Below are 13,583 nucleotides of genomic sequence, written 5' to 3'. Positions count from 1 at the left end.
AACATTCTACATCGTTCCAGCATCCATTTTCATCCATATAAAACAGGAAATGGATTCCATATTGTGAAGCCACTTATCTAAATATTCCATGCAATTTCTATACAGATTTTTTGTATCACTAGAAAATTTTTCACATTCAAGTACAAGTCCATGTTTTTTGTATAGCATTTCTTTTACTGTTAATGGCATGAAGTTGTGATCCATCTGTTTCGAGATAATTTCTTTCACTGAGATTAAGACATCTAGCACTTCTGCAGCTGAGTTACTTTCCCTTTCAATTCGTTGTATGTGTGTATGGAATACACTCATAAGATTGCATGAACCAAAGATGAATCTCACTAAATCCATTTTCAAAGAACCTTTTAATCACAATGGGAGGTTTTTCCTTGGGACAGAAAATAAGCCTGTAAAGCTGTAAACATATCTATGAGCCTTGTGATGCTTGGAAATAATGAAAGCCATCTCTCGTCTTGCTGTGAGAAAGGAGCTGTCTATATTCAATTTCAACAAACCTTAAGCTCTTCAGTCCGGACTGTATAATTATGAAAATACTGGTAAATTTTAAAAACAATGTTCTCTACATCAACTTCTCAAAATTCTGTGGCATTCTGAAGACAATTGTTCAAAATATGTGCAGGGCAGCCCACTCCAATCAAAGTCTTGTTATGCAACAATTTCCTTAATTTTGCAAAGACATTATTCCCTTCTTCATTTCGTCTCAGGCCTCCAAACACTGTATTGCAATTCCCAGTGAATGCAATACATTTTTCATGCAAACCATTTTTTTCAAGAGTTTCTTTAACATACGTAGAAATGGTATCTGCAGTCTCGTTAGGCATTTTCTGTAATTCAATTAATTTTGTTTGTAACCCTCCTTCATTTACATCAAGACACTGAATAATTAATGGGAAGATTTTTTCAGAACCATCAGTTGAGACCCCACAGTATGCAATTTTATTTTCTTTTAAAGTTTTTACAGTAACATTAAGAGAATGATTTGCAAATACAATGTTTACAATGGCTTCTGTCTTGGTTCTAGCACAGGAAAATCTTTTTGCTATCTCAGAATCAAAAAATACATTTTTTAACATGACAGTTGTGCAATCCATTGATTTGTAACTACTATGATGTTTAAGAGTGTGAAAAGCAAAGGTACCCTCTGCAGCAGCCAGATCATATTCTATTTTACCGACAGCTTTGACAAAGAAATCTGTAACCTTTCCCGAAGAGGCCTCACCTTGAACTGCTTTCTTGTGCTTCTCAGTTTCAATGTGATGCTTCAAATCACCAACCCCTTTATTGGCTACTGAAACATATGTCCCCATTCTGCAAACTTTACATTCAGCGTCCCATTCCTCTCGGCCAGATACAAAACATGGAAATTTGTTTTTCATCTCTTCTGTAAACATGCACTTCCTTTTAGGCATTTTAGGGGACGTATAGTCTTTATAATATTAATTTTTATAATTGAAATAATAATAAATATTTTTTATTGTAAGTAGTGAAGCATAAATTTTATTAAGGTTAGGTTTTACATTCACAACTAAACTAACCTAATTTCAGAAAAGTACCTACAGGTATAAAGATGGATAATAAATATTTTTGTAATTAAAGTGAAAAACAGTATTTTAAAAAAATGTGAACTTTGGTATTAAATAAACTAGTGTCTGCCTCTTAAGTATACCAAATTTAGTGGGCAGTATGCAACTTTCGATCAATTTAGTGTGCACACAGCTCAAATCCACGTTTTCATATGCTGCAATCAATTTCTAGAGAAAACAGTCCCTCTAACTGTCAATATTTATTTGACATGCTGGAATTCCTGTAATTTATATATCTTTATCTAGCACACCATCTGATCTTCACACGTTATCTACTCTCTAAACCAAAATATTGTACTGCTAGACTATATAAAATTTATATGTGTGTAAATTCTGAAGCAGGCGTGGGTTGGTAACAATTTCAATGCACTAAACTGAGCTTTGTCAGGTCTTCCGCCTAATTGTCAACACGGAAATTCGAATTGAAGAATCGCCTCCTATTCCGAAAAAGATTCTGTATAACTAACTCAGTAGTTTTCGTCGAGCTTGCATAAAAAAATGGCGTATAATATAAAAATCCGGACATTTAGAAAAATTTATAAAAATCCACACGGACAAAAATTTTAGACAAAAAATCCGGACAAATCCAGTTAAAAGAGGACGGATGGTACTTTATATGCCACATGTAAGGGTTTTTTTTTTTTTTTTTAAGAAACATAATTTTCACATTTCATTGCAAACAATGAAAAAAATAATACTGAAAAAAAGTCCAACACAATGATTTTATTCTATGTGTCACCACTTTTAAGCAATCAAGAAGAACTTTTAAATACTTTAACACAGCCTGGGAATATTTTGGGTTCAGATTGCCCACACTGTAGATAGAAATATCCTAGAATACACTGAATTTAAACATATTAGAAATTACAGAACTTTTGTGCGCATACCACCAAAGGAGTTAAACTATTTTGTTAACTGATAATCAAGTGGTAAGACTTTTTGAAGGTGAGACAGTTAGGTAACATATGAGACTCAAAAAGATTCAGTAAACACATATAATCCCATACTGAATAATTTAATATTTTGTTCTGTAACAGAAGAGAGCATTTCTTATTCTATAAGAGTACCCTTATTACACAATGCTTACCATATTGTCTGCAAATAACCTTGAGTTATTTGTAATTCTGAAGTTGTACACAAAAGCTCAGATGTATTCAAATTCAGAATGGAGTTCAGTTAAGATCAACTACACTGGTGTTCACAGAAAGTGCATCACCTAGGAATTTCATATTTCTAACCCTTTTTCGTAGTGGTGAGTTACATTAATGACTAGCATCACAAATAGAAAAGATATTTATAAACAAAAGATATATTTATTAATAGTTAAGGCAAAGCTAAGTAATATTTGATAGGTGTTTTCAAAATATTCCAAAATGAGCATTTGCAACCTTTATACAGCAGTTTTGGTAAACACGACAATTACGGCTGAAATGTTATCAGAAGCCCTCAATTTGCTTCAGTTTATTATTTTAAATGGAAAACAAAATGAAAAGTTCACCAGGTGTAAACTAATATTTAGTTGAACCACCTCTGGCCCTGATGACAGCAGCAGACCGTCGAGGCATTGACAAGATCAATTTCTGAAGATAATCAACTGATAGTTCATGGTTCCAAACACGAATTATGGCTTCCTGAAGTTCATGAAGGGTTTTTGGTTTCTTTCTGGCAACTGCAGATTCCACACAATGCCATTTTTTTTTTTTTTCAACACCATTTTTTTCACCTGTAAAATGAAGAGTTTTTGGTTTCTTTCTGACAACTGCAGATTCCACATGATGTCAAAAGTTCTCTATAGGATTCAAGCCGGGCTATTTCCTGGCCAGCTAAGAGTTGTAATGGACCATTCTTCTGCCTGTAACAAATGTACACACATTACTGTCGAACCTCTAATGCAGAAATGAAGCTAAAGTAACTACAGAAGTGCCTACTTACACTTTTCACCCAATTACAATGAGCAGAGTCGTCCTGAAATATGTAGTTACTTGGCAGGTTGAAATGGTCTCTAATGGTTGGTAGCAATTTGCCTTCCAATACAGCCAGGTATCCACTGGTATTGTATTCGTATCCACTATGATACGAAATGCAACCCCATATCATTTGGCTGGTAGGGAATTTCACTGTAGACACCATACAGTCTGAATGGTATTCTTCACCATGTCTAAAGCGAATCGTTTGTCTCCCCTCAGAGCCATGCAGGTTGAATTTCTTTTCATCTGAGAAAATAACTGACTTCCACTGCTCTGGAGTCCATTTGACATGCTCCTTACACCAAATTAATCGGGCCTTTTTCATTTCTTGTGTGAGGAGGGACTTCTTCTTAGGACGACTGGCTATAAGTCCATTTTTGAAGAGGCATCTTCTGACTGTTACTGCACTTGCTACCACTTCTGTATGTTCTTCCCATTCTTTTTTCAGCTCAGATGAAGAAGCGTTATGGTTTTTAAGGCATAAGTGCTTCAAAACAAGGTCCTGTTTTGGCGTAGAGACTCGTTTGCATCCGGTTCCTTTTCCCCTATCAGAAAAACCAGTATTTTTGAGTTTTGAAAGAAATCTATTCAATGTTGACTGATTACAAGATACTCTATAAGCAATATGATGGGAAGAACATCCTTCCTCACATAAAGCGACAATAGCAATCTTTCTTCGTGGCGTCAACTGCACGTAACTTGCCATCCTGACACAAGAAAGGAATGACTGCAACTCTTTCAGAGCATGCTTATATAGCTGACGCAATATTACATCATCACCTACGCGTGTCAATCTTACCTGATGCAATCTGTAAGAAATATTGCCATATACTTATGTTATTCGGACGACAATTACAATTTTAAGGGGTGTTACACTTTCTTTGAACACCAACGTATATACAAAAGAATCCTGGTTACGGAAACAACTGGGACCAAGGTGTTTTGGTTTTTTCAGTTTTTTGGATAACTGATTTTAAATGCACCCAACAGTATAAAAGGGAAGCAGGAAAAAAAAGTAATGGAAGAAACTTACAGTAATCTGTATTTAACATCTGCACATTACATACTGCAAATGCTCATACAGCTTTGAAATAATTTCCAATGCTCTTTTGTTTGAAAGATATGGGTATTTTTTCTGCAAGTTTCTATATTTTCTTAAAACATAACTGTTCACAATCAATTCTTGTCATTCAGCCCATCTAGTAGTGATCTGAAGGGCATTTTGTGTTTCACTGGCTCTAGGTTTCTGCAATGTGTATTCGTCCTTGTCAATTTCTGTTTGATTCAGATCAGATTTTGGAGAAACTATTTCCTCACCTCTCAAAAAGTAATGTTTTGGGTTTTTATGAAAAGACTTAAAGCTAACGTGTGGTTCATGCTTTGTCTGTAGTTTTGGAAATCACCATTAAAATGAGCAAATATTTCATAACAGAGTTTATCAACTGTATAGAGAAAAGTACTGTTTATGGACAATTAAATCTTTCTTTATTATTACTACATTAAAACCCTCTAAAATTAATAATATCATTTATTAGGCTGTTCACCTATATTACTATACATGAACTGCCTAATAAATTATATTATTAATTTTCACGTGGTATAAGAGTGGCTTTAATGTAATAATAACCTTAATTGAAAACAATAACGTAGTATCCTTCCCTAACTTTAACAAATAAGCAAACAAAAAAAAAATAACAAGGCATATAAAAAAAACACTAGGAAATTTGATGTGAAAAAAGTCAGGCTGGCAGATTATTCATGCCACTACTATACAAGGTCTTTTAATCAGAATCCATCTGGGGGGGGGGGGTTTCTATCTCACTTATTTTTCAGTTTAGACTCTTTACTACCTAGACTTTTTTTGTCATATTTGGGCTGAAATTTTTGAATTTGTTGGTAAAATCAGACCGAAGTATAATTGTTTGGGTTTTATGATTTATATATGGGAAAGTCTTCATCTTCACCATCTTGGTTTAGTTTTAAAATGTTAGTGGGGCTTTTGAAAGGAATGTAACCAATTTTATTTGAAGAAAAAACAAAAACACAATGCTCATGTGTGCTCTTCACCTTTCAGTACATGTGCATTTAGGCGCATTATAGCCATAGTAGCTTATGCGCCATTAAACGCCCATAACAACAACAACATGTGCATTTGCCGATTTGTGTCGTATCTCAACATATTACAACCATAGTATTATTATTATTTTTTTCCTTCTTCAAATAAAATATTTAAACTCTTTTCAGAAGTACACTGATCATGTTTTTAGATACTGGTATGAGTCATTAGCTTTGTAATTTTTTAAAATTTGTTGTTTACTCAGTTTGAAACAATTAGGAGCAAAAGTGGTTTTAGTACAGATGCTGTAAATGCTTGTTAATGTTTTTTTATTTATTTCTCCAAAATATTTCAACATCCCCTGAAAGCCTACAGTTTAAGTGCCAATGCAGTGGAGAGAAAAACAGAGGGCAGTTCTGCTACTACAGTACTTTAAATTTGAAGGCTATATGTAGTATTTTATTATAATCTTGATCTATAAAATGATTTAATTTTGGCAGCAAAATACTAGTATCCTGAACACTTAAGGCTGTTATTACTATTAGTAAAATCTTATGTTCTATCTGTGATGATAATCTAGTGGCTGTAAAGGACATCACCTAACTTTTTATCATTTGACTACTGAAATATTCTGATAAGGCTAATACAGTACAGTATTATGCAATATTCTGATAATTAGGATATCAGAAAACCATCAGTTAACTTTTAATTTATATGGGATGAGTATATAACCTAATGCAGCATTTCTTAATCAGGGGTGTGCTGCTTATTTCTACAGAAATTTCATGGAAAGTACAATTTTGCAATATGTAAGATTTTATTCAAAAAAGCTCAAACAATGAAAAATATAAGCACATGGTGCCAGATTAACATGACTTTAGCAACGTGGACAATGTAGATTGTGATGGTATATCTCCTTGTGAGCCTCCAAGTAAGATTATACTAAGTTAATTGCTTATGAAATCCTGAATCCAATACAATTTGAATATCTTATATTTTGTTCTATACTTTTGACCTTACATTTAAATATTGGTTTCCAAATAGTTATACTGTAGCTTATATTAAAAGCTGAGTGCAAGTAAGAAGTTAGCACCATTTGTGAGTGGACTCTAATAATCAGTTTAAATTAACAAACATTTAAATGTGCATAAACTGAAACAAAAATTTTATGTACAGTAGCAAACTTACCCTATCCATTTTTTCTCTAGCTTGTTTCTTAAACTGTTGGAAACTATCCATGGCAGCTGACTTGAGAGCGGGATTAGAGCTGGTACTTGGACTGTTAGCTGCAGATTGGGCTAAACTTGACCAGGACCCATAATTTTTGAGCTTTGATTCTGCTTGTTGTTGTTGTTGTTGTTGTTGTTGTTGCTGCTGCTGCTGCTGTTGTTGCTGCTGTTGTTGTTGTTGCTGCTGCTGCTGATGCTGCTGCTGCTGCTATAATGGAATGGTGTTTTATTTTATTGATTTCCATAGGTCATAAAAGATAACTATCAATAAACATAAATGCAAATGATAAAAATAAAATCAGACTACCAAAGCCATAATTAAATAAATTATAGAAACTGCAATTGCTAACTGCAGTGGAATATGTTCAAGTTACCAAAATTTGATGATGCTGATGCAAAAACTTTCTTGTACATTTAAAACATTTAGTATCAGTATTAGTCATATAGTGCAAGGAAGCTACAGGCTTTTGCCGCACTGTAAAGGATGGGGGGGGGGAATTAAAATAAAATACAAAACATATTATACAACTCCCTTGTCACATGGCTAACTGTCCAACTGACCTTTGAATTTCTTCAAAATATGGAGGCCAAAGGTTTACCAAACTCTAACAGGGAGCTAAATGATATCGTAATAACTGAGAGTCAAGTGCAGGAGAAATTGTTGAAGTTACATATAAGGAAGGCATCTGGGGTGGAGGGGATCTATCCAGTTATATTAAAGGAGGCAGCAAAGGAAGTAAGAAAACCCTTAGCTGTAATTATGAGAGCATCCTTGGATTCAGAAGAGGTCCCCATGGACTAGAGATGTGCATACGAATCCCCAATTCATAAAGGGGGATCAAAGGGTGACTCGAATAATTACAGACCTGTTAGTTTAATTTCTGTTCTGGGGGAAATAATGGAGTCACTGGTTAAAGCAGCATTACAGGATAATCTACACAAGACTGCAGTTATACTTCAGACACAGCATGGGTTTGTTAAGGAAAAGTCTTGTGTGACAAATTTGATAGGATACAATGATGTGGTTACAAAGGAAATGGATGCAAAAAATAATATTTTTTATATCATATACTTGTATTTAAGGAAAGCTTTTGATACTGATGGAAGGCTGCTGTACAAATTGGAACAGTATGGCATTAAGGGCATGTTGCTGCTATGGATCAAGGGATGGTTGAATGGAAGACAGAGTGGAAATCAATGGACACTGGTCTTCGTGGACTAATGTTATGAGTGGAGTCCCCCAGGCATTGGGACCATTGTTGTTTTCTATATTTATCAATGATAATGATGAAAACATATCAGGCTTAATTTCCACATTTGAAGGTGATACAAAGGTTGGCAGGGTGGTTAATGAGAGTATGCTACTGCAGTTTAACATTGACAAATGCAAAGTACTGCATATGGGTAGCAGTAACCCCACAGTAATGTACCAACTGTATGGTTCTACACTCAGGGTAATGGAGAATGAAAAAGACCTGGGGGTAATTGTGCCATCAGATAATGAAGTTTTCAGAGCAGTACAGACAGGCTGCCAGGGCAGCTCATGGGGTCTTGTCAATGATATACAGGAATTTTGTTAGCAGGGATAAGGAGGTGATTATCCCATTGAATAAGGCAATGGTCAGGCCACGCCTTGAGTACTGCATACAGGTCTGGAGACCTCATTATAGGAAGAATGGAGAGCTGCTGGAATGAGTATAGAGAAGGGCAATGAGATTGGTGAAGGTAACAAAGGGCTGTTCTTATTTAGAAAGGCAGATTGCAGTTTGCCTTTCTTACGGCAAATTGCAGCTTCAGGAGAATAGGCCCTGTGTGGTGATCTGATTGAGGTGTATAACACCTTATATGACTTGCCTCCAAATATATGAAGTCAAAATTACTTTTTGTATCCAGTTCCTTGGTCACTGCATCATAGTAACCTAACAGATTGGTTAGACAAGACTGCCCTTTAACAAATCCATGCTGTGATTACAGTATAATTGCATACCTGTCCAGATGGTCCTGCATTACTCTTTAGCCAGTGATTCCATTATATTTCCCTGGAACAGATGTAAAGCTAACAAGTCTTTAATTACTCATATCGCCTTTTGACCCCTTTTATGAATTAGAGATACATTCACACATCTCCAGTCCATAGGGACCTCCCCGGAATACAAGGATGCTCCCATAATTATGGTTAAGGGTAGGCTTGCCTCTCTTAATATAATTGGATGAATTCCATCTACTCCAGGTGTCCAACTGCAACAGTTTCTCTTCCACTTTCCTTTCACTTATCACAGAATCATTGAGCTCCTCGTTAGAGTTCAATAAACTTCTGGCATCCCTTTCCCTACAGAATACTTCATGTGTGAATGAAGATATAAAATACCTATTCAATTTGTCTGCAACCCGAGTAGGTTCATCAACAGTTCACAGACATGAAGTGACCCAAGGTGATTCAACCCCTTCCTTCTACTGTTAATATAAGCATAGAAGTCTTTGCTATTTTAGATTAATTTAGACTAATTTACATGTACCATATGCTTCTGCATCACCTGATAATTTATATGATTTCCATGCACTTTTCTCCTCTGCCATGTGTTCCAAGAGTTCATCTGACATCCATTTAGATCCAAGTCTTGAACAGCTTTGATCCAAGTCTTTGTTTGTATGAAAAGCCTTGTAGCTTCTTGATTACTTCCCTGAATACTTGACATTTAAAATTTGCTGTTGGTAACATCATCACTTGGTCCCACTGCAAGTTTTTAAATTAATAGTCACCCTTATGAAAGCTTTTGCTTTCATAAGGGTGATTCCCCTTTACCATTGATGGTAGTAATGTCTTTACTTAAATTGCACATTAGTATACTATGATCGCTGCCACCTAGTGGGTCTTTTACCTGTATATTCTTCATTCATGAAGAATCACTGCTAATAACCCACTTCAAGAGCGCTACTTTCTCTTTCTGCCTCTCTAACATGGTGCTGAAGAAAACAGCCATCCAAGAAATCCACAACCCACAAATTCCAGTCAACATCTGGAAAGTTAAAATCCCCCATTATGAGACATTCTGATTTGCTGGCCCACTCTATTTCTCTGTATAGCTGTTTAGTATACTCATCACAGTCATTAGGCCTACAGCACATTCAGTGCCATCATGAAATATTTTTGTGCCATAGGCAAATCAAGCATTTGCCTAGGGCATGTGGATTACCCATATACAACATCAGACATAAAATTAAATAATCTGCATGACGGTGAAGTGCCCCTATCCAAATGGTGCTCTAGCCATTTGCCTGGATGCCTACCACACTACAATAGTGCTGAGCACACTCTCACTCTTAATTTTCTTTTCCCAGTACTTATATCACACCAAACTGACTTAACATTGCACTTGTCATCTAAACTGGATGCACTGCCTTAGATTTAATATGCTTCTTAACTAAGCGCATAATCCCTTCACCTCTCCTGTTCCGTCTATCCTTCCTGTATTACATTGTAGTCTTCATATTTAAATTCAGCATCACTTATGTCTGAGTGACACCATATCTCTGCTATTCATACAATGTCGGCATTTGATGACTTAATCGGTACTTCAAATTCATCAAATTTATTTACTGTGCTCCTAGCATTGGTATACATGCACACATTCTTACTTTAGTGACCCTGATACAGCCCACGTATTTATTTGTTCCATGATGACTCACAGCAGGGCCTGAAATCCCAGACACCTTGCTTTCCAGGCTGCAGTGTGCACCAATAGTAGCAATGCAAGAATCACTTTCACCTCTGCCTGCAGCTCTAGTTAAACTATTAACCTGTGTACCCCCCCCCCCACAAGCTAGTAGTTTTCCAAATCACCTATCACTGCCTGAATAGCAACAGCAAATATTCTTGCATCCCTTCTATCCCATCCTGTAAAAACAGTCTCTTCTGTTAACAAGCACAGGTCATGCTGAGAAAAATTGTTAACAGAAGAGACTGTTTTTAATACTTTTAATGCCATATACTCTCTCCTATTGTGTCTGGGCAGAATTGCAGACACTTTCACTCAAATTCAATCCTAACTTGACTTTTTCCAATATTGCTCTGTACTTGTTAAGCAAGTCCTCAGATCTCCTACTTTTAATATCATTAGTGCCAATATGTACAATATTCTTATTCTTACTAGCCACATAGTGCAAGGAAGCCTGAGGCTTATTCTGTGCCAGCTAAAATAAATTTCCAAGTTACCCTGAGTGAGAGAGAGAGAGAAGTAGAAGGGAATCACCAAGAAAGAGAAAAATTATGATATCCCGCTCAGGACCCTGGGTGTGCCAAGCCCATACTCACCAGTTGTGAGCCCCTGGGGATAATATCACCTATAATGGAACAGGAACTTGTCATCCCCAATTTCTGAGTGGTGGCATCATGTTTCTGTCAGCCCTATTATGTCAGCATTAAATACCCTAACCAGGAGTTTGAACTCATCGATTTTAATGACACACAGCTGACATTTTTTAAAATTCAGTTTATCGGTCAAATTTTTCTTTTCTTCTAGTTCAAGTTATAGAAGTTTGATTGTAAGACTATATATGATTTTCATACACAATAAAATAAGATAGTATTAAAATGTTTTAAAGAAAAATTTATATATTTTCAAAAATTTTAAAGTTATCTAAATTTCCTGCTTTTAAGTTAGTTTCCATTATGATAATATTCTTGTCAAGTGATTTGTCGTGTATTCTCTGCCTTATGTGATTGTGCTAATATACAAAAGAGAAAATAAATCTTTTTTGGCCTGATGTAGCAGGGTGATCAATGTTGGTGCACAATAGTACATAGTACATGCATTTCAGTTGACCATGATTGTAGCTCACATGTGGTTGTGTTGTAGTATGAATATTAGTAGTAGCAAATAAGGCAAAAGAGCCAGCTGATACAGCATCAGTCAAAAAAAAAAACAAAAAAAAAAACCCCTTCCAGCACTTCCCATATCACCATTCATCCTGTCTAATACTTTGTCGAACAAAATTGCATCCCATTATTTCCAAGATGAAAACCCCATCCCTTCTTTCCTGCAAAGTGGTTCAGTGTATTACATTACATGTCTGAATTGTGGGGAACTGTTATGTATGCAAAACTGCCAGGAGATTTAAACATCGAGTTTTGGAACACGAGGGGGCTCTCTATACCGCTATTTATATCTTATATGTCTTTTTAATTTACTTTAATAAAGTTATTATTTTAAATCAGTCTGTTAGTCATTATTAGAAAAATACATAGTAGTTTGTCTAGTTCTTCCTTGAATTTATTCAAACCACCCACCTCTACAACACTAGATGGAAGCTTGCTCCAATAATTGACCACCCACTGGCTGAAGGCAAATTTCCACACATCTATCCCGCAACCATTTTTCCTCAGTTTCATTTGATGCTCCTTGTGTGTAATCTGAGCAAGAGGGAGGATTCCATCAGCAGTGAGTTTACCCAATCCATTCAAAGCATTAAACACCTCAATCAGATCTACTCACGGGTGCCTGTTCTCCAGTGGCTGCAGTTTACAGACCTCAAGCCTTTCCTCGTAAGAGTACTCTTTTGTCCCCTCATTAATATCATTACTCTTTTTTGCATCCGTTCCAACATATCCATGCCCTTTCTAAACTGAGGCTTAAAGACCTGTATGCAGTACTCAAGATGTAGCCTGACCACTGCCTTATATAACTGGACAATCACCTCCCTTACCCCTGCTAGCAAAATTCCTGTATATCGTTGGCAAAACCCTATGAGCTGTCCTGGCAGCCTGTCTGCACTTTTCAAAGAACTTCTTATCCTACTGTAGAATTATCCCCAGATCTTTGTTATTTTCCACTACTCTGAGTGTGATATCAAACAGTTGGTATGTTAATCTGGGATTGCTAGTCACCATACGAAGTACCTTGCATTTATTGATATTAAACTTCAACATTATTTATAGGTGCCACTTCTCAGCCCCACAACTTCAAAGTTCTTCAATACCAAATTTCACTTAATTGTATCAGTTATTTTGCAAACAATTCCATTTTTGTTATTGACACTTTAGTCTATGTCCACCAGTATATTTTCAGGCCAGGTTTGTATCAATATCAATATTTTTTGTCATTGTAATAATCTGTCTTCAAACCATTGATGTCACTTGAATTTGATAGGTTATGGCTTAATACATCATCACAAAAAGAATATTAATGATGTCATTTGTGATGAATGTAGTAATCAAGGAATCAGCAACTTTCTCATAATCAGCTGTCTATAATGCTCTAACATGCTCTGCTGTGCAAACTTTAATTCTCAGTGCTGCCTGTCCTCCATAACACTTCCCACCATCTAGACACCCGATCCCATACATGGTTTCACTTGTACCCTCAGTCACTGTAGTGACTGAGGATCCTGTAGGATCCTTCACCTTTTGCACAATAGTTTACAGCCTCCTCTCTGGCAGCTGCACACATTACATCTGGCAGGCTGCAGGTCCATAGGATCCTTAAGATCTGTCCTGTTAAGCTTGGATAGTAAGGAATATACAGGTCTACAAATTATTCAGCTGATTATGAGGCTTGATTAAAGTTTTATTGTAATAGGTATTGTAAAACAGTTTGTTGCACTTAATAAAGCAACTCAGAGAATTTCTTATCACAACCGCACTTCAGTAAACCTCCATATGGTGGGCACCTTTGGCAGCATGTAGAAAGTCAAATAACTGATTTCATTCCAAATGTTTTGAAGTATTTCCTGA

General features: G+C 35.9%; 1 protein-coding gene across 11 annotated transcripts in view; it reads right to left on the bottom strand.

Annotated features, from left to right (window-relative positions):
- The window catches only part of LOC150087831 (bromodomain-containing protein 2-like), a 676,121-nt gene that overhangs the window by 77,932 nt on the left and 584,606 nt on the right, over positions 1-13,583 (bottom strand). For 6 of the 11 annotated variants that reach the window (XM_090369219.1, XM_090369215.1, XM_090369216.1 and 3 more), the window contains one exon: positions 6,813-7,061. In XM_090369219.1, coding sequence (XP_090225345.1) covers positions 6,813-7,061 — 249 coding nt within the window. The remainder of the gene's footprint in view (positions 1-6,812; positions 7,062-13,583) is intronic. The other 5 variants (XM_090369212.1, XM_090369213.1, XM_090369214.1 and 2 more) reach the window with 5 other exon arrangements.

The sequence above is a fragment of the Mastigoproctus giganteus genome, chromosome 3 (assembly GCF_048544385.1).
Source record: "Mastigoproctus giganteus isolate SK-2022 chromosome 3, ASM4854438v1, whole genome shotgun sequence".
Classification (NCBI taxonomy): domain Eukaryota; kingdom Metazoa; phylum Arthropoda; class Arachnida; order Uropygi; family Thelyphonidae; genus Mastigoproctus; species Mastigoproctus giganteus.
Note: the sequence above shows the minus strand (reverse complement) of the source record. Positions and strands in the feature narration are given on the sequence as shown.